Raw genomic sequence first — 27661 nt, forward strand, 5'->3', positions numbered from 1 at the left:
ATACATACATGGTTATCCATTTGTGTCATTCAAACGCTTTTTTAACGCGCGTTGAAAAAGCTGCCGTGCGAACGGGCCTTTAATTCCGTTTCCCCGTTTTACTCGTTTGGCTGAATGCGCCCGGAGCCCGCAGCCATTAAAAAAAAAAAAAAACAACGGTTTCTATGTCAAAGAAAGCCTAATTTCAGCCCACAGTGTGGCGTCAGTCCTCACAAATTGGTATTCAACCGTCCGCACCTCATTTTATCGGTAATATCGGTCAATATCGGCGGTTGAATTCGGCGAGCCAAGTTGGTGTTTGCATCCGCACCTCGTGATTCGGTCGGGCAATTTAATCAGATTGGCGAAAAATTTACTAGTCAGGATCTGGTCAGGATACGCCTTTAGCCCCCATACCCACGGGCGCTTTTACAACGCGCGTTAAAAAAGCGTTTGAATGACACAAATAGATACATGTGTATTTATTCACACGACAGCGGTAGCGCTTATTATCACGCGTTGTTAGATTTTCGACTTACCTAAGCCTTGGTCGTTAAATCGAATTTAGAGTGCGGACAGATTCAAACGCTTTTTTAACGCGCGTTGAAAAAGCTCTCGTGGGGGCTTAGAGTCCGTCGTTGCGACCGGCTGTAACGACCGATTTGTAAAAATGCATCGTTACATTAGGTCCGTGTTCTATGTTTAAGCCGAGTATAAGCCCCTTTAGCAATCACCGCTACCTGATTGAATCAAATTCAAATTTTTCAGTTATGACACTTATAATGGGACCAACTTCGAAATCACTTAAGTTTTATTGGCCGTTTCATACATTTTGATCGAATGGATGTCGACGTTTTCTATGGGAAGGCCAATATTTTTTTTGGGATTTCGGGGTTGGTCCGATAGAAAAAGTTGTTCGGTATGACCCAGTATGACGGGCGTAAGCCATAATGCTATGTTGGGGGCTGCAATAGTGTCCTGGCTGCTCCTTCGTCTGATGCTGCCATGGCGCTATTGCAGCTTGTACGAAAGGCTTTAGTATATAGAATAAGTTAGTTGTAAGAATGTATAAATTTGTAGTTTTTTATGGAGCGACAAGTTCACCTCGGTGACAAGCTCTAAAAATAAATAGAAAAAAAAAGTATGACGGGCGGCTATACTAATCCGTAGACACATATTATTAATCTGTGAGCTAGTTCAGCTAATATTTCACGTGCATCTGTTATTTGTGCACGCTTTTTGGAAATAATTATATCTATGGCGTCAACAATCGGAATCTTTTTTTGAGTTGAGGGATTGCGATGTTGAGGCTTGATTTTTGATCTGAAAGAAATTCAATCAAGATTAATTTTATCATGAGCAATCCAAGCTATTCAATAGCAATACACAACAGTATAAGCAAGTTTATTTTTATTCCGTCGTATTTGTATGATATCTTTTAAACTCTTGTCAATTAAAGGCATATCCAAATTAGTCATGTTTTCGCCAATCTGATTCAATTGCCCGATCGAATCAGGAGGTGCGGACGCAAATACCAATTTGGCTCACAAATTCAACCACCGATAATGACCGATATTACCGATAAAATGAGGTGCGGACGCAAGGAATACCAATTTGTGAGGTCAGTATTTTCGTTCTAGGGCATTTATTCAATTTCATCATCATCATCATCATCTCAGCCATAAGACGTCCACTGCTGAACATAGGCCTCCCCCTTTTTTGGGGGGTGAATGCCATAATCGCCACGCTTGGCAAGCGGGTTGGCGATCGCAGTCAAGTACACCGAATTTGAGGGACGCTGCTGCCCGTCCACCGATGGTCTTGGACGTGGTTTAAGGACATACCCGTTTATTCAATTTAGAGGGCTCTAATATCACCATAAATCTAAAATTGGAGATTGACGCCAATTTCATTACTGATCAAATCGACCGATTCGATCAGTCCCGAAGGAATAAGGAAGTCTTCGTTAAATAATACAAAAAGAGAGTGTGTAACTCAGAAACTTAGGTCAGCTCCAACGGTCTACTTCTGTTAAAAACTATTAATAAGAATTCTCTGTAAAGCCTTCGTCACACAGGCGCGTTTTCCGGGCGGCGCGTGAGCGGGGCGCGCCGCGTAGTTAAAGCCCCTCATTCACACTCCTACCTTGTCGTCCGCCTCGCAGGACTACGGCGTAAAGCCCCCTCCAGACTATGTGCGTGAATCGCGGCGCGACGTCGCGGAGCGAACATATCGCGAAGTTGACGTATGACTCCACACTCGCACACTTCACGGTGATTTCGCAGTTTGGTTAGCGGCAATATGGCGGAAAAGCAACAGCTGATCGAGTTTAACTGTTAGTTATCTATGGCATCATACGTGATTTAGCTGTTTTTCCATTTTGTTTTATTGTAAAACCGTAGAATATAGCTGCTTAATATAATATAATCATAATATAATTAATATTTACTCGTATCTTGCCACAGAGGAGCCAAAATATTGTGTAATGTGGAGTCTTGCAAGTTCGCGCTTCGCGTCTCCTTTGACGCGGGCCGAAATACCGCCAAAAAACGGAGAACAAGGCGCGAAGGCGTGAACAATCTGCGAAATCGACGCCACACTCGCGTTCGCGGCTTCGCCCGCGATTCACGCGCATAGTCTGGAGGGGGCTTAAGATATAGCTCACACACCATCCTACGTTGTAGTCCGCCTCGCAGGACTACGGAGCAAGAAATAGCTCACACACGGTACTAAGGGCCTACCGCGAACCACGTTGGACGTGCTGCCTCCCTGTCACACTTACGTACGAATTTACACGCGCGACAGAGGGGCAAAACGTAGAACGTGGTTCGCGGTAGGCCCTCTGTTTTGCCGTCCATCACCAGTACTGATTCGTTTCTCACAAGTGTCGGTCTGTGGTCGGTCTACTTACTCTTGAAAATGTTAAGCCTCCTCCACACTCGTGCGCGAATCGCGGCGCGAAGCCGCGAACGCGAGTGTGGAGTCGATTTTCGCAGACAGCGAAATCGACTCCACACTCGCGTTCGCGGCTTCGCCCGCGATTCACGCGCATAGTCTGGAGGGGGCTTTACGTGCAATTTAAAAAAAGAAAATAGCTCTTCTGCTATGTATTTTCTTGTTATTGGATAAAAATAAAAAAGAGTGTGGGAAAAGAAACTGCTAAAAATTCGCCAGAGAACATCATATTTCTTAAGTATTGGTAATAATTGTTGCAATGCCTATTCCTCCATTGTTTGTTGGAGTAATTGGGTGATTTGTGGTCCAAAAACAGCGATTCCTTTACAAATTTCAACAAAATGGCGCGCACTGTTGTTATACCTACGTCAAACACGGTAGTCCTCAACGTAGGACGACAAGCCACACACAATCCTACGCGGCGGACTACAGCGGTGGGCGGGGCTTGTAGGATTTGTAGGACCCAAGTGGCATCCTACTTGAGTTTGTAGGACGGCTCGTAGTCCGCAACCCCCATACACAATCCTACCCAACGAGGCGGATTACGAGGCGGACTACAAGGTAGGAGTGTGAATGGGGGGCTTAACAGACTATCGCACCGCACCGTGACCTTGGAGTGTCGCACCCATAAGTGAGAGCGAGAAACGTATATCTCTTTTCTTTGTCAGTAGAAAAAGGCGGCATATTGGAAAAATAGAGGCGCGAAGGGATATCGTCCCATAGAAAATTTTAATTTCGCGCCTTTTTTTACTGACAAGATTTGCTTGACCACCTATAGCTACTTTACATATAAAACGCTCACGCCCCGCTCGCGCGCCATCCGTAAAACGCTCCTGTGTGACGAAGACTTAATTATAGTTCGTCAAACCAATTTGACAGTCAGTAAGCCCCCATTCGCACGACAGCGTTTTCAACGCGCGTTAAAAAAGCGCTTGAATCTGTTCGCACTCTAAATTCGACTTACCGACCAAAGCTTAAAGTCTTAAATCCAACAACACTGGATAAAAAGCGCCACCGCTGACGTGTGAATACATAAATGGTTATCCATTTGTGTCATTCAAACGCTTTTTTAACGCGCGTTGAAAAAGCTGTCGTGCGAACGGGGCCTAAGAACCAGGAAAACTATACTTATTTAAAACCCTGTAAAGTAGCTAACACACTATCGCACCGCACCGCGACCTTGGTGCGTCGCACTCATGAATGAGAGCGAGAAACAGATATCTTTTTCTCGCTCTCACTTACCGGTACGAAAGGTCGCGGTGCGGTGCGATAGTGTGTTACTACTTTAAATTCGCAAATTGCAGGCACCTTTTTCTGTCATTTTATTCTAATTATAGCTGATCAAGCAAATCTTATCAATAAAAAAAGGCGCGAAATTCAAATTTTCTATGGGAAGAGATCCCTTCGCGCCTAAATTTTTCAAATTTGCCGCCTTTTCTACTGACCAGATCTGCTTGACCAAGTATACATTTCATGGATCGGACAATTTGTTTCCGTCTGGAAAAAAAATATATCTCTTTCTCGCTCTTACTTATGCGTGCGACGCACCAAGGTCGCGGTGCGGTGCGATAATATGTTAGCTACTTAACCTTACCATTATCTGCTTATTTTTTGCGCATGGCAACATTATTGAATCGTAAACTTAAAAATCGTCGCCCATCCCTAGAATATCACTCTATGTGTCAAATATTTATAGTCTGTGGTGTGGAGCGAAAAGTGGACGCCAATTATTGGGCTGTACATTCTTGGGTTGAGCAATCCCGGGTCGAGCATTCTCGGTACGGGCCAATAATATGCGACCAATATTCGGCGTCCACTAAATGGATTCGTATTATTGGGTCGTGTATTACTGGGTTGAGCGTTATCAGGGTGTACAAGCTCGGTCCGTGCCAATAATATGAAGCCACTCTTTTAACAGGGCAGTAGTGTACAACCCAATAATACGCATCCAAAAAAGTGGACGCCAATTATTGGGCTGTACATTATTTGGTCGTGTATTAACCGGACTCACCGATATCACATTATTTAGAGATGTGCGGTAAATTACCGGTTTTTGGAACTTATGTAAGTATGTGTAGCAGTGCTTTTGCCGTTTTCCGGATGTTGTGAAAAGCGGAAATGATTATATTTTATGACGGTTAGTTTGTTTGACATGACAACTGGCACGAAACAAAAACAAAACAGTTTCCAATAATGTCTTTTGCAAAATTTTAATGATATTAGTAAATAAAACGTAGGATCGAATTACTTATAAAAATATGTGCTTTACCATTTAGTGATTGTGTACAGAACATTTTTTTTATGTTTTAGGATTCCGTTATTACGGCAATATTTAGCCAAAAGTCCCGAAACTTGGCATTGACACGTTATTTATTGCAAGCCAGATAATGTCAAGCTCACTTTTTTAGGTTTTCCATTTATACAACTCGAACCTTAAATGGAGGTAAGCTAGTTGATTATTATAGCTAGGTATTAGAACTTTACTTTCCTTTTAATTTCTGCTTATTTTGACTTACTTAAGTTGGAGTTGGAAGACGGTTTGCTACGCGATGAGGATCAGCCATCCGAACACACTTCTAAGAATGCCTCCCCAGTTCTCAAGAGAAAAAATTATAAATCACGAGGTAATATTTAAATAAGCAGTAGGTAGATAGGAAAACTAGTAACAGTAGTGTAGTGAACCTCTTTCTTATAACATTTATTATTTTTCTATCCTATATGCCTAATTCATATTGTCATTCTCATACGTCATGTTTTGCTAATTAAAACCTACAGATTAGGTTTTGCCTATTATTTCAATTTAATTAGCAAACAAAACGACTAATTACGAATGGATAAGTATTTACGCCCTGAGCGCTTTGAAGGAGACCCATCGCAAAGCACCGCGGCCGCAGAATGGGAACATTGGAAGAAGACCTTCAACAACTTCCTCGCGGTGCAAGTTCTCTCTTCCGATCAGGTCAAGCTAAATATTTTAATCAATCATCTGTCTCCAAATGTCTATAACTACATAAGCGAGTGTCAAACTTACGAACAAGCAATACGCGTACTAGACGGGATTTACGTAAAACCTAAGAACATCCTTTACGCGCGTCATGCTCTCGCTACACGAAAGCAAAACAGTGAAGAGACAATCGACACATATATTCAAGCTCTGAAACAATTATCTAAAGACTGTGACTTCACTGCCGTCGATGGCAATACAAACCGGAACGACAATATCCGTGATGCCTTCATAGCAGGAATCTCTTCAACAAAAATAAGAGAAAGGCTTCTTGAGAACTTGAGCCTAACGTTAGATGAAGCACACAACCAAGCTCGTTCCCTAGAGATGGCAGAAGTCAACACATTACATTACAGCAGCACGACCCCTGTGAATGCAACTATTGAGAATATACGCAATACAGCTGGTCCAAGCGAAAACACTTCCGCTGCCGCGCCAGCCTTGCGCTCTAATCGAAAATGTTTCTTCTGCGGAGGACGTGTGCATCCACGCAAGACCTGTCCTGCCTTCGACGCTTCTTGTCAGCTTTGCAATAAGAAGGGACATTTCGCTAACGTATGTCGTAGCAAGAATCAAACCAGCGCTGCAATATCTGATACGAATAATGTCAGTTCCAGCATCGTCGCTGCATCACCGTCATCGTTACGCAGAACAACGATGCCTACGTACATCAACGGTATCAAAGCTGAAGTATTGCTAGATACTGGCAGTGCCAAGAGCTTTATGGATTCCAAATTTGCTAAGACATGTTCCTTGACAAGTAAGCCCAGCCAGCAGACAATATCCATGGCCTCGCTAAGTCATAGTGCACCAGTTGCAGGAGAAATAAGTATCGATCTTACATTGGGTAAGCATTCATATGAGAACTTACGGCTACTGCTAGTAGAAGATCTATGTTCCGACGTCATTATTGGCCTCGACGTATTGGCTCAACATTCTTCTATCGCATTCGATTTTGGCGGTCCGAGAGAACCCTTAGTTGTCTGTAATGTGGCTGCAGCGTCCGTGCCTGCAGTACCTTTATTTGCAAACCTAACGCCTGGATACAAACCTATTGCCATCAAGTCACGGCGGTACAGTGACGACGATCGACGCTTTATTGAGGAGGAGATAAAGAACCTTTTAAAGGAAGGTATCATCGAAGAAAGTAGGTCGCCGTGGCGAGCGCAGGTACTAATTACGAAATCTACAACCCATAAGAAACGTCTTGTAATCGACTACTCAAGAACTATTAATCAATACACTGAACTAGATGCTTACCCGCTTCCCTGCATTGAAGAATTGATTTCAAAAGTGGCTAAATACTCCGTCTTCAGCGCTATAGATTTGAAGAGTGCCTACCACCAGGTGCCAATTTTGCCAGAGGAGAGACATTTTACTGCGTTCGAAGCTGCCGGAAATCTTTACCAATTCCGCCGCATCCCTTTTGGTGTTACCAATGGAGTTTCTAGCTTCCAAAGAACCATAGATTGGCTTATTCGGACAGAAAATCTGGCAGGCACATTTGCCTATCTCGATGACATAACAATATGTGGCAAGTCACCTGAAGAGCATGATACGAACTTGCAAAACTTTCTGACAGCTGCTAAAAAGTATGGCCTGACTCTCAATGAATCCAAATCTATTTTTAAACAATCTTCCATTAATATACTTGGCTATACGATCGCTAATAATGTTATCAAACCTGACAGTGCCAGATTAGAGCCTCTTTTAAACTTACCTCCTCCTCATGACTTGCCCAGTATGCGCAGAGCCCTGGGCATGTTCGCACACTATTCAAAGTGGATACCAAACTTCTCTGAAAAAGTACACGAGCTAGCGAAAACAAAGACATTTCCACTAACCAATACAATGATTAAAGATTTCGGAGATCTTAAGAACTACATAGTAAAATCGTGTGTTCACGCCATTGACGACAACGTTCCATTTACGGTTGAGACAGATGCATCGGAGCACTCGATTGCAGCGACGCTTTCACAGGCTGGCAGGCCTGTAGCATTCTATTCGAGAACACTCAATCAAAGTGAACAGAACCATTCGGCGATTGAGAAAGAAGCTTATGCGATCGTTGAATCCTTAAAGAAATGGCGGCATTTTCTCATCGGGAAGCTATTTCTGCTCATCACTGATCAGCGTTCTGTTTCCTTTATGTTTGACAAAAAACATACCAGTAAAATCAAAAATGAGAAAATTCAGCGCTGGCGCCTGGAGCTGTCTCCATACAAATATGATATAGTGTACAGACCCGGCACGCAGAACCATGTAGCGGATGCCCTCTCCCGTGTCTGCGCCATCGTCGATACACCTGCGAAGCTGCAGTCTCTACATGAAGCTCTCTGTCACCCCGGAGTGACAAGAATGGCACATTGGGTTCGTTCCAAAAACTTGGCATATTCCATTGAAGAAATAAGGAACATGACGAACCAATGTCGCATCTGCTCAGAAGTTAAGCCTAGATTCTCTAAAGCAGATCCACAAAATAGACTAATAAAAGCTGTAGCGCCATTTGAAAGACTGAGCATGGATTTTAAAGGGCCGGTACCGTCTAGATCAAGTAACAAATACATTTTAACAGTGATCGATGAGTATTCCCGATTCCCGTTTGCCTTTCCATGCTCCGACATAAGCGCCAAAACTGTTATCAAACATTTAGACAGCATTTTTAGTATGTTTGGCATGCCTGCCTACGTACACTCCGATCGTGGGACATCGTTCTTGTCGGATGAGGTGAAGGACTATTTTAACTCCAGAGGAGTAGCAACAAGTCGTACGACGCCATACAATCCTCGAGGAAATGGCCAAGTCGAGAAACTGAATGGAACCCTGTGGAAATCTATTCAGCTAGCGCTCAAGTCTAGAAACCTACCAATAGAATGTTGGGAGGATGTCCTTCCGCAAGCGTTGCACTCAATACGTTCCCTGCTATGCACAACTACGAACTGCACGCCACATGAGAGGATGTTCCGCCATCCGCGAAAATCACCAAATGGAGAATCAATTCCGACATGGCTAACTAGCTCAAACAAGGTCCTTATGCGACGATTTAATCGAAAATCGAAGTACCAACCGTTAGTAGAAGAAGTGGAGGTAATAGAAACCAATCCCACGTATTCATACGTACGGACTGAGGATGGACGAGAGACGACTGTGTCCAACCGTCACCTAGCTCCTCTCGGGTGCTGTGAACGGAATATCCCTGGGGATAACGAGTATGTAGATAACGACCCCGAAAGAGCACAGTCACCGCCACCTTGTTCGCCACCGAATACGCCGAATTCATCACCGACTCACTCAGGCCAAGATTCGCCGTTCGCCACTCCGCTGTCGCAATCGCCATCCGAAACTCTGCAAGAAGTGCCAGAGCCACTGAGCCCTGATGGCAATGAACCCGCAGGTGCAGAGCAACCCCGGAGGTCTGGCAGAATCCGGAATTCGCCGAAGTATTTATCCGACTATATCTGGCCCGGGTGAATGTAGTGAACCTCTTTCTTATAACATTTATTATTTTTCTATCCTATATGCCTAATTCATATTGTCATTCTCATACGTCATGTTTTGCTAATTAAAACCTACAGATTAGGTTTTGCCTATTATTTCAAGTAGTAACCTGTTATCAAGTTGTATGTTTGGCTGCACGGCAGTGCAAACTGAAAGAAATATAAGGAATCTAATCTTCCTGTTAGAAGCGCTTAAATATGGTTAAAGAATACCAGACCTTTGCGAAACGTGATTAAATATAGGTAATATGATAGTGAATGAATTATTCGCGAATAAATAAGGCAAAGCAGTTTCATATAAAATAATCATTCGAATTATATAAACCTTTTAATATAACATTTTTTTATGGTTAATATGATCGTCTAAGAATTTACGAGGGACATGATTGCATTCCGTATCGACCACCGAGACTGGGAGAGGCTCGCAGAACAGGGTCGGAATGGCGCAAACGTGTTGTGGAGGGTCACAAGTTTTGTGATGAGACCTGGTTCACCGCACTCACTGCCAAGAGGCAAAACCGACGACAAGGTGTCTCAATACCGTTTTCCGCAAATCTCTCTTGTCAGGCCTGTAGTAGACCATGTCTGTCTCGCATCGGTCTATTCAGCCACCAAAAACGGTTTCTCTACGGTGTTACACCATAAATCGTCTGCAATAGACGCAAAGGCCAATGATGACGATGCTCGTAGTCTATACAATTAGGCAGTGTACGGCGACCGTATAGATACGATAAGGCCAATATCAGCTGAGCTGAGTGAAATAAATGGTATCGTCTTGGGTCGTCCCATTCGTTTTTCGTCAAGTTCTTATATTAGTCCTATTCTGCTTTCGTCACCCATTCTACATTCGTCACAATCGTCGGCGGCTTACAATGTAGAATGCGTGACGAAAGCAGAATAGGACTAATTTAAGTACTTGACGAAAAACGAATGGGACGACCCAGTACGATACCAAATAAATTAGGTATCTACTCAACTATAGGTAAGTAGCAATAACTATATATGGCTGACATAGATCACATAACCTAGTCAAGTCCGCGTTACAGAGTACCGTGCTAAGCATAAGCACTACTTGTAACTTGGAAGCAATGTGATTGCAGAAGAAAAGGGTGAGATGATGGGAAAGGAGGAGCGCGACTTGGACGAGTCCATTGCGTCGTTGATGCGCAACTACAACAGCAAGCTTAGCGGTGAGGACGACACATCGCAGCCTACGTCTCGTGGTGCACCTATTGTCATCTCCGAACCTACCCGCAAGAAAAAGAAGCGAAAGAGGTATGTAGTAACTGCATTCACGAGAAAAAAACTAAACTCTTGCAGCCGGAGGAGGGAGGGATTCCTGGGAAGGAAGAAGATACTACCGTATCCCGAGCGTCAACAATCAATGCGATCATCAATTATTAGGCTGAGCGGAACCTATGGTCACAGACATCCGTTAGGGTTGTTTCACACGTACCACAACCACACCACGTCGCAGCGTTAAAATGCGGTCAAGCAGTGGTTACGTGTGAATTGTACTATTCATTAAACACAAAATATGCGCCCGACCACGTGTTGTGGTTGTGGTTACGTGTGAATTGTACTATTCATTAAACATACAAAATATGCGCCCGACCACGTGTTGTGGTTGTGGTTGTCGTGTGGTTGTGGTACGTGTGAAACAACCCTTAAGAAGATCGAAACTTGTGAGAGGAGACATTCTGATCTGAATTCCGTCGTGTCTACGATGGCCCTAACATCGTAAAAATCCGGTTCAAAGGACCACGTGCCAGCATCTGATGGACTTAATTATACTTAGAATAAAAAAACTTTAAAATTAAATGGGACGTATAATGTCTTGCTTGTTACTGGGAATAATAACAAAACATCACGCAAATTTAAAAAAATCGTCAAAATGTTTTACAGGTATTCTGTTCTTTTAGGTATTTACGTATAGAGACATACGAACAAAAAAATTATGCCACGTGCTCGTTCGGCTGTTGAGTTGGATTATTATTACGATTGTGCCGAGTGGCCGAGTCTCTTGTTTTTATTTACTTCCACACCTTTAAAAACAAAAGAGCAGAGAACATATACTATAAATAATTATACCACAGGAAGATGAATTTTCTAATACTCAATACAGATCCCAGATATCGATATGCCTCACAAACTGTCGGTACGAGTCCATCCGAAGGGTTTCCAGCGCCTTCGGCATGCGAGAAGTGTCCGAAGAGGAAGCGTGGAACTTCTACTGGACCGACATGAGCGTCTCCGTCGAACGGGCGAAGGAGATGAAGCGGTTCCAACGTATCAACCACTTCCCCGGCATGCTGGAGATTTGTCGGTACGAAATGAACCTTATGCTTGAGGAATAAGGTCACGGATGGTTTAAAATTTTTGGTTTTTACAGGAAAGATCTCCTTGCGCGGAATTTAAACAGAATGCAAAAGATATATCCGAAGGAGTACAATTTCTTTCCGAAAACGTGGTGTCTTCCAGCAGAGTAAGTATAATGTTAACAGTTCCCTTAATTTTATTGCTTATTGGTACTGCAATCAAGACCAAGGCCTCTGTCTGGGCACCCTTTCTTGGGACGAGCTAGTGGCGTTTTGTCCGCTCTACTAATACACTGTCCCTAGCTTCGCCACTGCAACTACACAGAGTGACTAAGTGTCTAAGTAGTAGTGGTATAGTATAGTAATGTCGGTATCGTCTTGGGTCGTCCCATTCGTTTTTCGTCAAGTTCTTAAATTAGTCCTATTCTGCTTTCGTCACAATCTTTTTAATGTTTGACGATCCTTTTGTGAAATTCTTAGTGTTAAATTTGTTATGTATAATAATCCAATTTTATTATGGAATAATATTAACATCAATAAATTGCTCTGATAATTAGATTAAGATTAATTACGATTCATAAGAGCTTGTTGCTAGGCCTACATGAATAAAGTATATTTTTGATTTGATTGATTGTCACTCATTCTACATTGAAAGACACCGACGATTGTGACGAATGTAGAATGGGTGACGAAAGCAGAATATAGAACTAATTTAATAACTTGACGAAAAACGAATGGGACGCCCCAAGACGATACCGTAATGGGCGTAATGTCGTTGCGGTAACGTTAACCGTTACGTAAAATAGGTAGGTAGTACTTCCCCATTTGGCGTGTACCTGCAATAATTGTTACTCTTCGAAGACTGCAAAAATATGTGACACGCTCTTAGGGGTCGTCCAGAAATCATGTGATCGTTTAGAGGAAAATATCACGAATGATCACAATTGGGAAGGAGGGGGGAGTCAGAGAAGATAAGCCAAATATGATCACATGATTTCTGGACGACCCCTTATTAGCTCTACAAATAAGATCGTCTCAGATATTTTTGCGGCCTTCGTTGTGTAACATATTAATGCAGGTGACTGTACCAGATTGTATTACCTACTACAATTTACCTACAAAAAAACGAATTACAATTTGGATTACTTTGTCAGTCATAAAATACTATCAATTTTTACTTATTGTAAATATTGAATTTCAGCTTCGGCGAAGCCCTAACTTACAGCAAGGCGCGCAAAACTAAAACTTTTATAATAAAACCTGAGTGTGGCAGCCAGGGTCGTGGAATATATTTGACTAAATCACTGAAAGACATTAAACCTACGGACAAACTTATTTGTCAGGTAAGAGTTTAGATGCTACGAACAGTCTACCCGACAGTCGGGTTCTTGGCCCTGAATGTGTTAAACAATTGTCAGTGATTGTTTTCAGGTTTACCTCGCCAAGCCGTACTTAGTCGACGGGTATAAGTTCGACATCCGCGTCTACACACTTATAACGTCGTGCGATCCTTTAAGGGTATTTGTTTACAATGAAGGTCTCGTCAGGTAGGTATTTATTAGCGAATCTTTTTTTAAACAACACAACCTCATTATTTAATCAAATTTAAATTTAATAATAAAAAAATATATTAATTACTTTATTTATTGTTAGAATTGCCTTGAAGATTAATTACGTAAGGTTGTCCGGAATAGATCGGTTTTTAGAGATAAGACCGCCTGTTATTACCACTTCTTTTCTCTTTATTCATGTACGTAGGTTGCCCTGAAAGTTTCGGGAATAGAGAAAACTGTCGCATCTAGACAGTCAATCTTTATTGTAATGCATACTTAAACTCAAACTGACCACGCATATAAATGTTCTTTTGAAAGTAATCATTCTGTAATGCACACGGCTCATAATCCCAAAGTCCTTTTTGTATGGCGATTTTGGGGCCTTAGTGGTTTTGTATGAAATTCGTGGAGTAGCCAACGGAATTGAAGTTTTTTTACATATATGTATATATATATAAAAGATTTTTTTACTGTTGTCATATGAATATTTAGGAATGTCGAAATCTGCCGATATGCAACTTTTTTGGCAGTCTTTTTAATTAACAGCACAAATGCGATTTTAATTTTTGACGTCGCTTTGGAATGACATGCTTCTTTAAGATCACCCATGGGATAAAATGAAAGTGACTTTCATATTTAATTTTAACTGCAAACGAGCGTACGATGAACTCTAGTTCATAAAAAAATAACAGAAGCCCATTGTAACTTTTATTTGTTCGCTGAGGGCATATTGAAAACCGTTTAAAAATATGATCCGAAAAATCACTTGGCCAAAAATTCAAATAATGTTCGACATACAATTTTCAAATTGCCAGTAATTCTTAAATACAAATGACAACCAAATGGAATATACCTTAAAAGTTTTATAAAGAGTTACATTTTTATAAATTATATGCCTCTTTCTATTATGTTATTTCTAAGTGTCCCATTCCCGAAACTTTCAGGGCAACCTACGTATTGCGGCGCGCCATAAATAAAGTGTGTTTAATTGTGAAGGTATTATATGCTATATGAGCATTAAATTAAGCTTTACATAATTATTTTTGAAGTGAAAACTTCTTTAGCGGCGCTGTGCACTTTTTGTGATGGGGAAAAAATGTTAAACTCGCGACAGGTCACGTGACCGTAAGATTCGTAAGACGGACACGTGACCTGATCGAAAAACTGTTGCAATGTCATTGAGTTTTCACTTCTGCCGGCACTCCCGGAGTGCAACCCGTTGTTCTTTTTTTGACAAAATCTTTTTTCAAGATTTGCAACATCGCGCTACGCGGACCCTAACGTGAACAACACGACCAACGTGTTCATGCACCTCACCAACTACGCCCTCAACAAGCACAGCCGCACCTACGTCTACGACTCCGAGGCTGGTAGCAAGCGGTGAGCACCATTTTTTATTTATTTTAGGTACCTGAAACAACATTCAGATTGTATAAATCTGATTGATTATTATGATATAATATTAGTCTTAGACCGATCGATGCATTAGAGAGCATGTGTAGCAAAATATTAAACTTCGAATGTGCCGCTGGCACTTAAATATTTCAGCCCGTAGGCACACAGTATTGCAAGTCCAACGGAAAATGATTACAGATAATGTTCTGCTATAGTACTATTTATTATTTTAGACTGCTACGCGCGACGATGCGCTACAGCGTAGCACTGTAACAACGCTTTTCAGTTTTAGACTTTACTCTCAAGAATAGGTACTTATAATAAAATAAATAATTTGGAATATAATTTTTTCACGCAAGAAACGTGATTTATATAAGGAGGTTGTTTACATTGCCGGCGAGTTCGGTATTCTAAAATAAAACGGTGCCATTACGGTGGCAAAGCAGCAACTCGCTCATCGTTACTCGCTGCCACCGCCTACAACGTTAACATTTCCGGGGCCAGCAAGATATCGACTCTCAACAAGATCCTGCTCTCGCAAGGCGTGGACCTGGACGCACTGTGGCACTCCATCGACCAAGTGATCGTGAAGACCGTCATCTCCGCCTGGCCCATCCTCAAGCACAGCTACCACGCGTGCTTCCCCTCTCACGACATGGTTACTATTGCTACCTATAGAAATCGGTTATTCTCGTAGCTTCGCAGATAGTACAGAATACCATCCTATTATGCCTTTAAAGGTTATTTTATCGTTTTCTCCTGTACACAATGGGCCAGCTCCGGCCAGTCCAAGGGACGCAGCCATGCGGTAGAATGAGATAGCAATATCACTTGCTCCCTCTAACGCATAAATGCGTCCCCCAGCCAGACTCGCCCACGCTGGCCCATTGTATACAGGGGCCTTTATTGTGACTTTCAACAAACATTTTACACTTCACAACCCTTTCTAAATGATGTATTAATATTCACTAACCCACGGCAGATACTTTGCACTCCTAAAAAGTAATTTAAAACGGGTGGTTACGTACTTATGGAACTTACATTGCTCTTACATTGAGTATTAGGTACTTGATAGAAAAGCTCTGTAAAATCAGTCTTTGTTCATTTGCCAAAGATTTTTTTTGATTAGGGATATTATGTCATGTTAGAAAGGGTGTTGTTTACATATCTACACGCAACATGAATACTTCTCGTCATTTGACACATTTTATTATAAATATTCAGTATCTACCAACTCGCTTTGTGGAGTTTTTCTTTGGCTATTCAAGAGATTAATTGAGAATAATTAAGTCTAATTAATGTAATTATGTATTATTTTATATGTTATTTCGAACTGCTCTTTGCGTTAAGTAATTCGTTTTTTATTCTATTGTAGGTGTTATCATTAGTTATCAAGCATTTATTTGGGTTAATAAAACATTGTTGTACCTACCTAAGTAGATAAAATGCGTTTAAGTCTATTCGCCATTTGCATCGATACTTTCAGTAGGCATATTTTCAGTAGGTAGTAAGTAGTATATTACTTATAGCGTTAGTAAATAGTTAATGGTACCTATTTTAATATTCAAAATATTTTCTTGTCTCATACTTGCTTACATTGAGTAGTTATTAAACTTGAGCTGTAGGGCACCTATGTGGAAATTGATATCAAAAGTGGTAGCTTCCACAAGTTTCTTTCCTGTCATTTATGATTATGACTTATATTTATAATATAAATAATAGTGTAACGTTTTCAGGTGCACGCTTGCTTCGAAATACTCGGCTTCGACATCCTGTTGGATCATAAGCTCCACCCGTATATTTTAGAAGTAAGTTAATAAATTATTTATATATGAATATTCTCTACTTATGCCGCAATCATGGAGCAGGTAGATAGTAATTTGATATTTGGCTAACCCACCTCACAAATACTTATTCCTTGTAAATACATCATCTTCCTCGCGGTGTCCACGCGGTGTCATTTTACCACGGCTCATGGGAGCCTGGGGTCCGCTTGACAACTAATCCCAAGAATTGGCGTAGGCACTAGTTTTTACGAAAGCGACTGCCGTTTGACCTTCCAACCCAAAGGGTAAACTAGGCTTTATTGGGATTAGTCTGGTTTCCTCACTATGTTTTCCTTCACCGAAGAGCGACTGGTAAATATCAAATGATATTTCGTACACAAGTTCCGAAAAACTCATTGATAGGTACGAGCCGGGGTTAGAACCCGCGACCTCCTGATTGAAAGTCGCACGCTCTTAATTACCGCTAGGCCACCAGCGCCGCAACATTTATTGTAAATTACGAGATTAAAATACACACCAGTAAACTGTAAATAGCAAATAAACTTTGTAGGTGAACCACTCGCCGAGTTTCCACACGGACACGCAGCTCGACCGCGAGGTGAAGGAGGGCCTTCTGACGGACACGTTCACCATGCTCAACATCTGGCAGTGCGACAAGCGGCGCGTGTTGGAGGAGGACCGACGCCGCATCCGCGACCGGCTGCTGCAGACCAACAAGTACCTCTCATCTTATTTAATTACACAAACGGGTCTACCGCGATATAATTTCAATGTTTTTACCTTAAATTCCGACGTTTCAGCTGACTTGCACCACAACTCTTCCGCTAGTCTTTCCGTGACCACAGCTGGTGCAACTCAGCTGAAACGTCGGAATTTAAGATAAAAACAATGAAATTCTATCGCGGTAGACCCGTTTGTGTAATTAAATATGTGTACAAAACGCGAGAGTTTAGTGTTACACCTGTTATCTTTTCGTTGACCTCGGTCGCACTCGACTAGAGCCTGGTGACGGTCACAACAAGTTTCCGCGACCGTCTACTGCAGACCAAGAAGTACCTTACTCTCATCTTAGTGTTTATTCCACGCCTTCTAAGGCCGGTACAGACGGACTGCAATTACGGAAACTGTGCAGTCAGTGTGCGGTTCCCATATAAATCGCAGTCGGGTTGCAGTCCGTGTCTACCGGCCCTAACGGACTCGTTTACCATGCTGAGCATTTGGCAGTGTCACAAGCGACGCGTAGGTACTCGAGGAGGACCATCTACCTGTCTACAATCCTATAATATTAGCGTATCCCGGTTGCAATCGACCCCAAGGCTCTATACGGCATGGGAATTATTTTAAAGGTCTTTGAAGTTATTTTTGGCCACCCTATGAAAGCGAAACTGGTGATGTCAACATCATCATTGGTCATACAGCGTCTTTGCAGATGATAGTTGCAGCGACTGTCCATATGAATATTCTCTACTTAGCAATCATGGAGCAGGAAAGCAATAAGGGGTCATCCATTAATTACGTCACACGAATTTCTAGGTTTTTTGACCCCTCCCCCCCTCCTTGTCACACTTGGTCACATTTGGCAAACCCCTCCCCCCTGGGGTGACGTCACATTTCTTCAACGAAATCGGCAAATATTTATTTAATATTTTATCAAAATATTTTTGACAAAGGAAATATTAGTAATTTTATAACCCAAAACTGATTAAGAAATAAAATTAAACGAATAAAAACGATTATCGTTTCAAAAACTTGTTATTTAAATGATAATTAACGTATAAAATAATTTAAATACATTTTCGGTTACTGATGAAGTTAAAGTGACGTCACAAAGTTTATGACTCCCCCCTCCCCCTTGTCACAATATGTCACATTTTCTTGACCCCCCTCCCTCCCCCTAAACGTGTCAGTCAGTCCTGTAGACTACCTAGTCTACAGCATACATCGACTGCGATGACTGTATAGAACTATAGACCAATAGCCGATCGGCATTTCTTGCCGCATCGATCACAGACGTGTCTTTACTCCTGAGGTGGTGCAGCAATTGTGCGAATTCGTTTCTGCTTTACTTGGTCCAACCAGAGCAGATGTCAACAACACGTCCATTATAACGAACATCTTCCACTCTACTTAAAACTGATCTTTTTTTAGGTTTCCTGAGGTCGTTTCCGGCGAAGAAAGGGAGCCAAAGAAAACACCGTGGCAGACGCAGATACAGTGGGAGGAAACGCATTTAGGAAACTTTAGGTAGATTCCATTTTCACCACTCACAGGATTGTTTTTCCTTCTTATTTTAAAACTACGAACATATACAAACTTCTATGAAATAGAAAAAAAAATGTATTTTTCACATCACCTAATCAGAAAATCGAATTTTCTTCCCTGCTAGGAGGGATCAAAGTGGCACTTTTCTGTTCAAGGACATTTCATTGCCAGTATAAAATATTAATATAATTAACTATGGACATCGTATGTACAGCCTGGCAAAAAAGAGTAGAAATTAAAAAGTGGCAACACTGTAGTGTCAACAATAAGATTTTTTTATTTTCCTCATAGTTGATGTGAAAAGCAGTATGTGTCACACGGTATCAAAATTATTTCGTCTTGGGCGTTAACACTTGAATCCCTCATTACGCTCAGGATTCTACTTTAGAATCCCTCACTACGTTAGGGATTCTATTGTAGAATCCATCGCTTCATTCAGGATTCAATGTACGCCGTTGACGGAAATATATCATTTTGATCCCTTGTAACACAAACTACTATTGTTTAAATACATACCATCTGCAGTCAGGATGAACGCGCCATGCTAGCCGTAGATGGCACTCACGCAAGAGATCTCGTGCAATAATTAAACCTTTACCGCCATAGCGTCAACTGACGCGCGTGGCTATGCAGCCCAATATCAACCTTGATGCAATGCGAGAAGGGTCAAAGTTGCTGTTATACTTACTTGATTCTGATGTAAATAAGGGTCGGTTGCACCGAACCGTCTGTCACCGAGCGTTCGCTAAATTTTATCGTATGGGAACTTTCATAGATCTCTGCTGCAAGACATTGATCTGTCTGTTACCTGGCAGTCCGCTAAATGTGGTTGGTGCAACTGGGCCGTCTTTAAAATGGTGTGTTATCCAGACGCGTGTACCCCGTGGGCGAGCAGTATGCCAGCCTGTTCCAACAGCCCTCGGGCTCGCTGTACACCGGCACGGCGTCCTCGCGCGCCCGCGGCGACTGCACGCGCCAGCAGCGCGAGGAGTTCCAGGTGCTCTGTCTGCCATTTGACTTTTTAAAATACGATTTGATTATTCGTTTATCTAGTGCTGCTGAAACTCATTCAACTTTCTTTAAACAGCAAACAAAAGCGAAAGCAGAAGCTCTCCTCAAACCGAAACCGCCACTAAAACCAGCCAAGGACCCGGAGAAGAAAGCCCCGGACGAGGCCAGCGTGGCCACCACCAGCGACAAAACGGCCAAGTCCAAAAAGACGGAAGGGGGGAAGAAGATGGAGATCAGAAAGCTGACTGGGAAGCCGTCGCCTTCGATTCTCCCCACTGTGAGTACTGTACTGTGTACTAAACCTTGGTAACCACAAGGTCAGTACGTGTGGTGCCTTTAAAACGAAAAAACTCCAAGCGCCACGAGAGGAATCCGAAGAAGATGGAGAACAGAAAGCTGACTGGGAAGCCGTCGCCTCCGATTCTCCCCACTGTGAGTACTGTGTACTAAACCTTGGTAACCACAAGGTCAGTGTGGTGCCTCTCGAAAAAAGGGCCAAGTCCAAACGCCCCGAGAGGAATCCGAAAAATATGAAGAACAGAAAGCTGACTGGGAAGCCGTCGCCCAGTGAAATAACACCGTCATAAAGCCCTGGATGAGGCCATTGTGGCTTCTACCAGCGCGAAAACGGTCAAGTGTAAGCGCCCTGAGAGGGTTCCGAATCGTCGCCTTCTATTCTCCCTACTGTGAGTAATCTGCAGTAAACCTAGAGTGAACACCATGAAAAAGCCCGTACGGGGTCAGTGTGGCCTCCACCAGCGAGAGAACAGCTAAGTCCAAACGCCCCGAGAGGGATCCGAAGAAGATGGAGAACTGAAAGCTGACTGGGAAGCCGTCGCCTTTTATTCTCCCCACTACTTTGTAGTTAACCTAGAGTCAATGGCCGAGAAGAAAGCCCCAGACGAAGACAGCGTGGTCTACACCAGTGAGGAAACGGCCAAGTCCAAGCGCTAGAATATTTCGTGTAGTGTTGCTATCACTCTTACCATCGGTGGTGACCTCAAAAGGAATGTAGGCAGATATTATTCTTTTATTTTAATTCTCTTACGTTAGGTTAGCCTGAAAGTTTGTATAATAAACTTATTGTAACAGGTGGAGGAGACAGAAGTGAAACCCCCGTACGTGCTGTGCTCTTTTGAGCCCGACCCCATCGTGGAGAAGGAGGAGCGCGAACGCGTCAACCAGCTGGCGCAGCGGGACTTCCTCATACGGAGCTACGGCATGCTCGAACAGGTCGGTGACTAAAGTGTTCCTCTCAGGCAGTGAAGCCCAACGTGCTGTGCTCGGTCGAGCCCGACCCCATCGTGGAGGAGGAGCGCGAACGCGTCAATCAGCTGGCGCAGCGGGACTTCCTCATACGGAGCTACGGCACGCTCGAACAAGTTAATGTCTGAGCATCGCCTTAAGGTAGGTAGATTCTGCTGAAATATTTCCAAGCGAGAATTTCGGACAGAGATTGACGTGTACAACGATTTCGCGCAGCGCCTACGGCAATGATGAGCGCACGGCGGCGAAGTTTGCTTTTTACCTGTTCATTCTCCACTTATTTTTTGGAATTTCATAAGCCCAAAATTTATATCCTAAGCGGTTTTCAGGATCAATAGACCACCTACCCGCGCGATACGTATGTATATGATAGCTGCTGTTAGCGTATTTTCATTTGTTGCAGATCTACCTCGTGATGAAGAAAATGGGCACGCTGAGGCCCGAAGACGAACGCAAATACGGCATTTATGGTCGTCTGTCTATCGTGTCCAACTCGCCTAAGGTTAATATTATACTAAAACAAGATGTCCATTATTACAGTGTTAGGTAATCGCGATACTCTTAATGGTTTTATATGTACCCAGTACCGGCCAAAAATATATCACCTTCAGGTTTTTACGGTTCGTAATTGACTATGGAACCCTAAAAAGGTTTGCTGTAAATACCTGAAGGTGATATAGGTCTTTTTGGCCGGCACTGTATGAATAGACAATAATACCACTATTTGTAAGGCACAGAACGGTACATATTGCTGACGCAGACTCATGCGCTTACTGATTGGTGCTGACTGTAACACACGTTTTGCAACTTGCCATATGTTGGCGCTGAATGTACAATTTTTACCTCGATTTTTTTCTAAAATATGTTCAAAGGCCATTTCATAGTGTCTAAATACAGTACCGCGCAAAAAAAAAATTACCTTCAGGTTTTTACGGCAAACCTTTTTACAGTTCCTAGTTGACTACGACGGAACCCTAAAAATGTTTGCCGTAAACACCTGAAGGTGATATATTTTTGGCCGATACTGTAATAGCCTGTCTTCATTTGGCCAACACAATGTTTTATTTTAATTTTATATTCACTTATATTAATTTTATTTATGAATTGGCGTTTGAACCTTGCATGAAATGTTAAGATTAAGTCAAATTTTATCAGATATAAATTGCCCGCTGTAGCTATTATTAATGTAAAATATTGTGTTTGCCTACAGAAAGTGTAAATGCATATCGGTGGAACAAAGCAAAAATTACGAAAAAAATAGTAGATATAAGGACTTACGCGCGGACTTGGAACAGTTTACATTTTGTATACAGCCCGCCATTCTCGAGACTGGCAAACAGATACAAAAGCCGGGCGGCTGCGGGGACCATTCTCATGAAGGCAAGTTTTCTTTTTCGAAAAATCAATTCAGATTCATGATTATTTCTTCAAACCCATTCATTTTCTGTGGACATACATACTTTACCAAGGCCCAGACCTGCCTGCAAATGGCGCAGGATAGGAGTGCCTGGAAGAAAGTGGTATTAAGCGTTGGTAATCACGACCCTCAGCAATGAGGATACGGCTGGAAAGAAGAATACATACTTTGGGCTAAATTCGGTAGCTCTTGACCATAAGATCGGGTTATTCCCACTAGTTACCACCAAGTTCTTACCAGTGGTAACTACTGGGATGTTTTTCCCCACCTTTTACCACTGGGAAAAAAAATCCCACTAAGTAGTTACCACCAACTCGGTTCTTAATAAAATAAAATCAGTTCAGTCGGTTTTTGACTGATTTGTTTGTTCGTTTGTATAAATATGTAATTCAATTTACAGTTAATAAGATAAATTTAATTCGAATTATTATTTATATTATTATATTATATTATATAAAAAGTTAATTTCTACTTAACTAGCATGAGAGACTCTTCTATTTTAGTTTTTACACTTACACCGGTAAAACTGTTTGAATATTTTTGATCACTTTTAAAGCAGTTTACTGAATCACTAACTGACACATAATTATTTATTACAGCACGCTACATTTTTATACTATACTATTCATACTGTTTTTATTAGTATTGAATTCTAACAATATTTTGGTGGTAACTACTGGGGAAAAAAAATCCCACCTTTTACCAGTGGTAACTACTGGGAATAAAAATTCCCAGTAGTTACCACCAAGCCGAATTGGTGGTAACTAGTGGGATTTTTTTTCCCTAGTAGTTACCAGTGGTAAAAGGTGGGAAAAAAATTCCCAGTAGTTACCACTGGTAAGAACTTGGTGGTAACTAGTGGGAATAACCCATAATACTGTAATTTTCCTTCGTTTGATCGAGACTGAACGCGACACCGTGTATATTACAGTGTTACTTCCTCAGGACTGGTCGTTGAGTGTCGCCTGGCCGTGCTGGCGGAACGCGACGTGTAATGTCGTCGCGTCGCACTGACTATTTATCGTGAGTACCACACATTCTTTCAGTCGAAGCATAGATAAATATAGAAAGACAAGAGTGCTCACTCCATACATCAGTTTTGGTACCAAATTAAAGACTATTATTTTCATAGTCGACATCTTGCAACAACATAAGACTTTCCGGTCGGCGCTACATGTATTGTAACTTGACAGTACTACTACTGCTACTTAAAGTACTGATAATTCCGCTACTCGATGCAAGATGTCGACTATGAAAATAATAGTCTTTTTGGTACCAAAACTGATGTATGGAGTGAGCAATCTATGTATTTTTTTCTCTATAGTCGAAGTAATATACAATACGTTTATTTTATTCGAAAGCGGAATCCTCCCCGATCCCGGCGATTAATGATTTTAAATGTCCGACCGAAACCGAATTTTCGCTTCGGCTGAAACTTGATTTTTTTATGCCGATACCAAAAGTTCGGTCAGACCCAAATGATTTTATAGCTCGTGTCATCCACGATGACGCGCGGATTTGTCAAATCTAACCTTTAATAACATGACAATACGAGTCAAGGCGCGCCTCTTCGTGAATGACACGATCTATATATCATTTGATTTCATACGCTTCTTTAACCCTCTGAATGTGCGGCGCGTCATCGTGAACCTTCTCGTAATGCACGAAGGTCGATATTGGGCTGTGAAGTAACAACGCTAAGAACGAAGAATTTCGTACATTGACTCGTCTGTTCCCATCTCTTTCGCACACGCGTAATTATGTTGTTGTCCCGTTTGCAGTGTCATTCGACGCCGTCGTCATGGGCGTGACATATGTCCAGGTCAGGACATAGGTCCAGTTACAGACAGGTTAGGTACAGTCAACTGTAAAAATATGGGTGCACAAATCATCTCAAAAAATTCCTTCCAATTTATTACAGCTATAAATGCAACAATATAAAAAAAAAGATTAATAAAGACTAAAGAGTTAAAAATTAAACTAACTTATATACTAAAACTACAAATAAACACAGCACAATACATACATTATTAAATAATCTAAAATAAACCACCCTGAATCGTACCCGGCTCAAAGGTCCCCATTATTCCCGCTGCGTTCCCCCGCTGAACTGCAATGGAAACCTGCTGGACCAGATACGACCCAGAGCGAGGATCGCAGCCCCTCTCGCGCAAACGACGCCCCAATTCCCTAAAAAAGGCGCGAGCCTCTAACCCCCACGGGCCTGCCGTCTCGATAGCCACCGGCACAAAGTCGTACGAGGATTCCAGCGCGAAATACTTCGCGTGCTTAGCCCTTGCCGCGGACTCCGCTGCTGAGCCAGCACAGCTTGTGGTCTGCCTCAAATGAGATGCAGCATACGTGCTAACACAAGTTGCATCCCACAAAAGGCAGCGCCCCCTCCGCCACGGAATCAAGGTAAGTCCATCTGGCCTCTTACCGTCTGTGCGGCTCAGCCCCGGCGGCTCCAAAACGCACGGCACGTTAGCCGACACTAAAGCACGCCGCACGATCTCATTAATCGAGTGGTGCCTCGGGAACCGCCCAGCACACCTCTGGCAACTCAGACCGTGGTGCCCATCTTCCCCTACCATTACTCCACAACGGCAACGATGGGCCTCACACACCCTTGCCCCCAACCTGAGAGCCGCTGAAATCCTCAAAGAATCGTTGTCTAAGAGCGTCCCAAGCTGCGGCGAAGGCAAGGCCTGTAACCACGCTCCAGACTCTGGTCGCTCAAGGGCTTTAAGGCGAGCCACGTCAGCACCCGACGCAACACCCAACAGCGAGTCATAGACATGCTTGCTCCACAAGTCATCCCACTGCTTCTGAATAGTTGGATTGTCAGGCCGCTTGTCACCGGGGATAGCATCCGACCATTTCGCTAGCGCATCAGAAACTAACGGGACCGGAAAATTGCCACCATATAAAGGGAAAATGCGAGTGGCAAGATCCGCAGCCCCGTGAGCCGACGCAAGAAACGCGACTAGCCCTAACCCCTCAACCGCACGCATCCCTAAACCACCATACCGTATGGGAAGAGCAGCCTGAACCCACTGTGTGTTGCTAAGCTCCACATTCAAAACCAACTCCAAAGTCGCCCTGAGCTCACGGTCGATATCCCTTGCTTCGTCAACGAATTGCCACGTCGGGGATGTTCTGAGGATGTAAGTCATCCGAGGCGTGGCAAAGCAATTCCGCAATAGAGTCAAGGCGACATGGGATGACAAATTGAGCAAATGGTCCCGGACGGCCACCAGAGCGTCCTTTTTGATTTGTAGAGCAGCGGAGACTCCGTCAGGAAAAATGGGTGCCCCCAACAAAGATAACCCAGACTTGTTCACCGTTTTAACCCCAGGCAATATAGACTGCAAACTGTCCAAATAAGAATCCGATTCCGCTCCGCAGGTATAAAGCTCACACTTCGTTGGGTTCACTTCCAGGCCTAACTCTTTCAAGGCTGGTATCAGCTGCTGTAGGTCCCCCACGACTTCGTCCGGCTTACCCCCAATCGTACCATCGTCAAGATACCACACATTAAGTGCAGACTTAAGCTTGACAATGGTCTTCTGTATCGCCAGACAGAAAATCAAAGGACCCAAGGGATCTCCTTGTTGTGCCCCAACTTGTGATATTATCAATTCTTCCTTTAGGTACAGATTGGTAGAGGTACAATAACATTGATACAAAAAGGGGTAGAGAGACGGCACAAGCTCCAAGACTTCCCTTAACATAGTGTCCCTGTCAAGGCAATTAAACGCGTTCCTCAAATCTACCTTGACAATGACACCATCTGTGTTATCACGCTCTAAAACAAACGACCTAGTAGCGTGTATTGCCGCCTCGCAACCCCTTGTCGTACCAAAGCCGATCTGGTGCGGCTGTAAGTACTCCGACATAACGTCTTTCACAGCTTGACAACCCAACTTTGCCGTAAGACGTCGAATCACACTTCCCACCGCAATCGGCCTTATACCCCCCCTCTTTCTTAGAAAGGGCGCACAACGAAGCACCGTAAAGGTAAGGCCTCACCTGCAAGTTAAGCATTCCCCTTAGCAAGAAATTGCACAAGCAAGTTAAAGATTCCAACAAGCGCGGCCCGTTATTACCTGCAGACGACGACGTTAGCTCCTTTAGATGCTGCGGACTTAGGCCGTCCAACCCAGATGCAGAACCATTATAAAAGGAGCTTAACGCCTTAGCCACCTCATCTGATGTTACTGACAAATGGGCACTATTCTGGTCCGGTTCTGGTGGGAAACACCACTGTTTAGAGGGGGATGGATGCTTATCCCGCATCGCGCTCAATGTATCGTCGTTCATAGGCGCCAGTGACGATTCTGATAAGAGCAACCGGACTGCACCCCTTAAATCACCATCATAAACTTTGCCCTCTATTGCGCGATATTTTGAACTAGACTTATGGCCCACGCTGTCGTCGGGAAGGAATAAATCCATATTTTCAATATTTTCCTTGACAAGACTTGTTAAAGATTTGTTAACCTTACTCTCAGGAACCCTTAAGGCAGAAAAAGAAAAAGAAAAAATATGTCCCATAGCTCTTATGTCAGCGAATTAACAACTATGATAGGACATATTTTTGAATAAGTTGGCTACACCCATATTTTTACAGTTGACTGTACAAAATTCTTCCCTTAGCTCCTTGTAACTTATCCTATCCTGTCCACATCCCAAAATAGTTGTGAATGATGTCAAAGCAACCTTCGTGCTGTCAAGTAGGATCAGGCTACACCTACTATCTTGGCTCGCGAGTCGATGTCGCAATGCGTTTCCCCTTTACTTTTACTGTTCATTTAAAACTTTGTTTTCTGCTTTTTCCAGATAAGCAACACCAATGTCTCAAAAAAAACGTTTGTGCCCCAAGCTAATGTCGAACTACGAGTGCCCCGTTGTGTTTTACAACCCGCTATTTGCTCGGTGCAGTTGACCGAGTTGTAAGATTTGCCAAACGTAGTTTGTATATGTCATATGTAAAGATCGAGCGTACCTATTTTGCTCAAGATTTTTTTTATAATGTATTTTTTAATTAATCTATAAATCTTATGCTTATGCTACTTTTGATGTCTAGTCAAGCTTCAAGAACACTGTCCAATCGTTATGTTCTGTAAAAATTCTGGTGATGAAAAAATAAGCAAACTCTGTCAAAATACATTTACTTTTGTTTACTTAAATGCAGTTTTTTCAACTTTCCTCAAA

General features: G+C 42.7%; 1 protein-coding gene across 4 annotated transcripts; it reads left to right on the top strand.

The window, feature by feature from the left end:
- The first annotated feature begins 5081 nt into the window (after positions 1-5081).
- On the top strand, positions 5082-27636 carry LOC134798822 (tubulin polyglutamylase TTLL13-like). 4 transcript variants are annotated; one of them, XM_063771206.1, is made up of 20 exons: positions 5082-5167; positions 5245-5377; positions 5456-5558; positions 10536-10710; positions 11561-11761; positions 11828-11920; positions 12955-13096; positions 13185-13300; positions 14558-14686; positions 15206-15359; positions 16438-16509; positions 17039-17205; positions 18637-18732; positions 19621-19747; positions 19838-20038; positions 20854-20994; positions 21431-21529; positions 22341-22407; positions 23376-23467; positions 27287-27636. In XM_063771206.1, exons 2-19 carry the CDS (start codon positions 5372-5374, stop codon positions 23456-23458), a joined length of 2172 nt encoding a protein of 723 aa, XP_063627276.1. In that variant the 5' UTR covers positions 5082-5167; positions 5245-5371; the 3' UTR covers positions 23459-23467; positions 27287-27636. The 4 variants fall into 4 exon arrangements, 3 of the variants coding, with proteins under 3 accessions (XP_063627276.1, XP_063627277.1, XP_063627278.1); XM_063771207.1 differs by having other exon boundaries at positions 5089-5377; positions 23390-23467; XM_063771208.1 differs by lacking the exon at positions 5456-5558 and having other exon boundaries at positions 5089-5377.
- Positions 27637-27661: the final 25 nt, after the last annotated feature.

The sequence above is a fragment of the Cydia splendana genome, chromosome 17 (genome assembly GCF_910591565.1).
Source record: "Cydia splendana chromosome 17, ilCydSple1.2, whole genome shotgun sequence".
NCBI lineage: Eukaryota > Metazoa > Arthropoda > Insecta > Lepidoptera > Tortricidae > Cydia > Cydia splendana.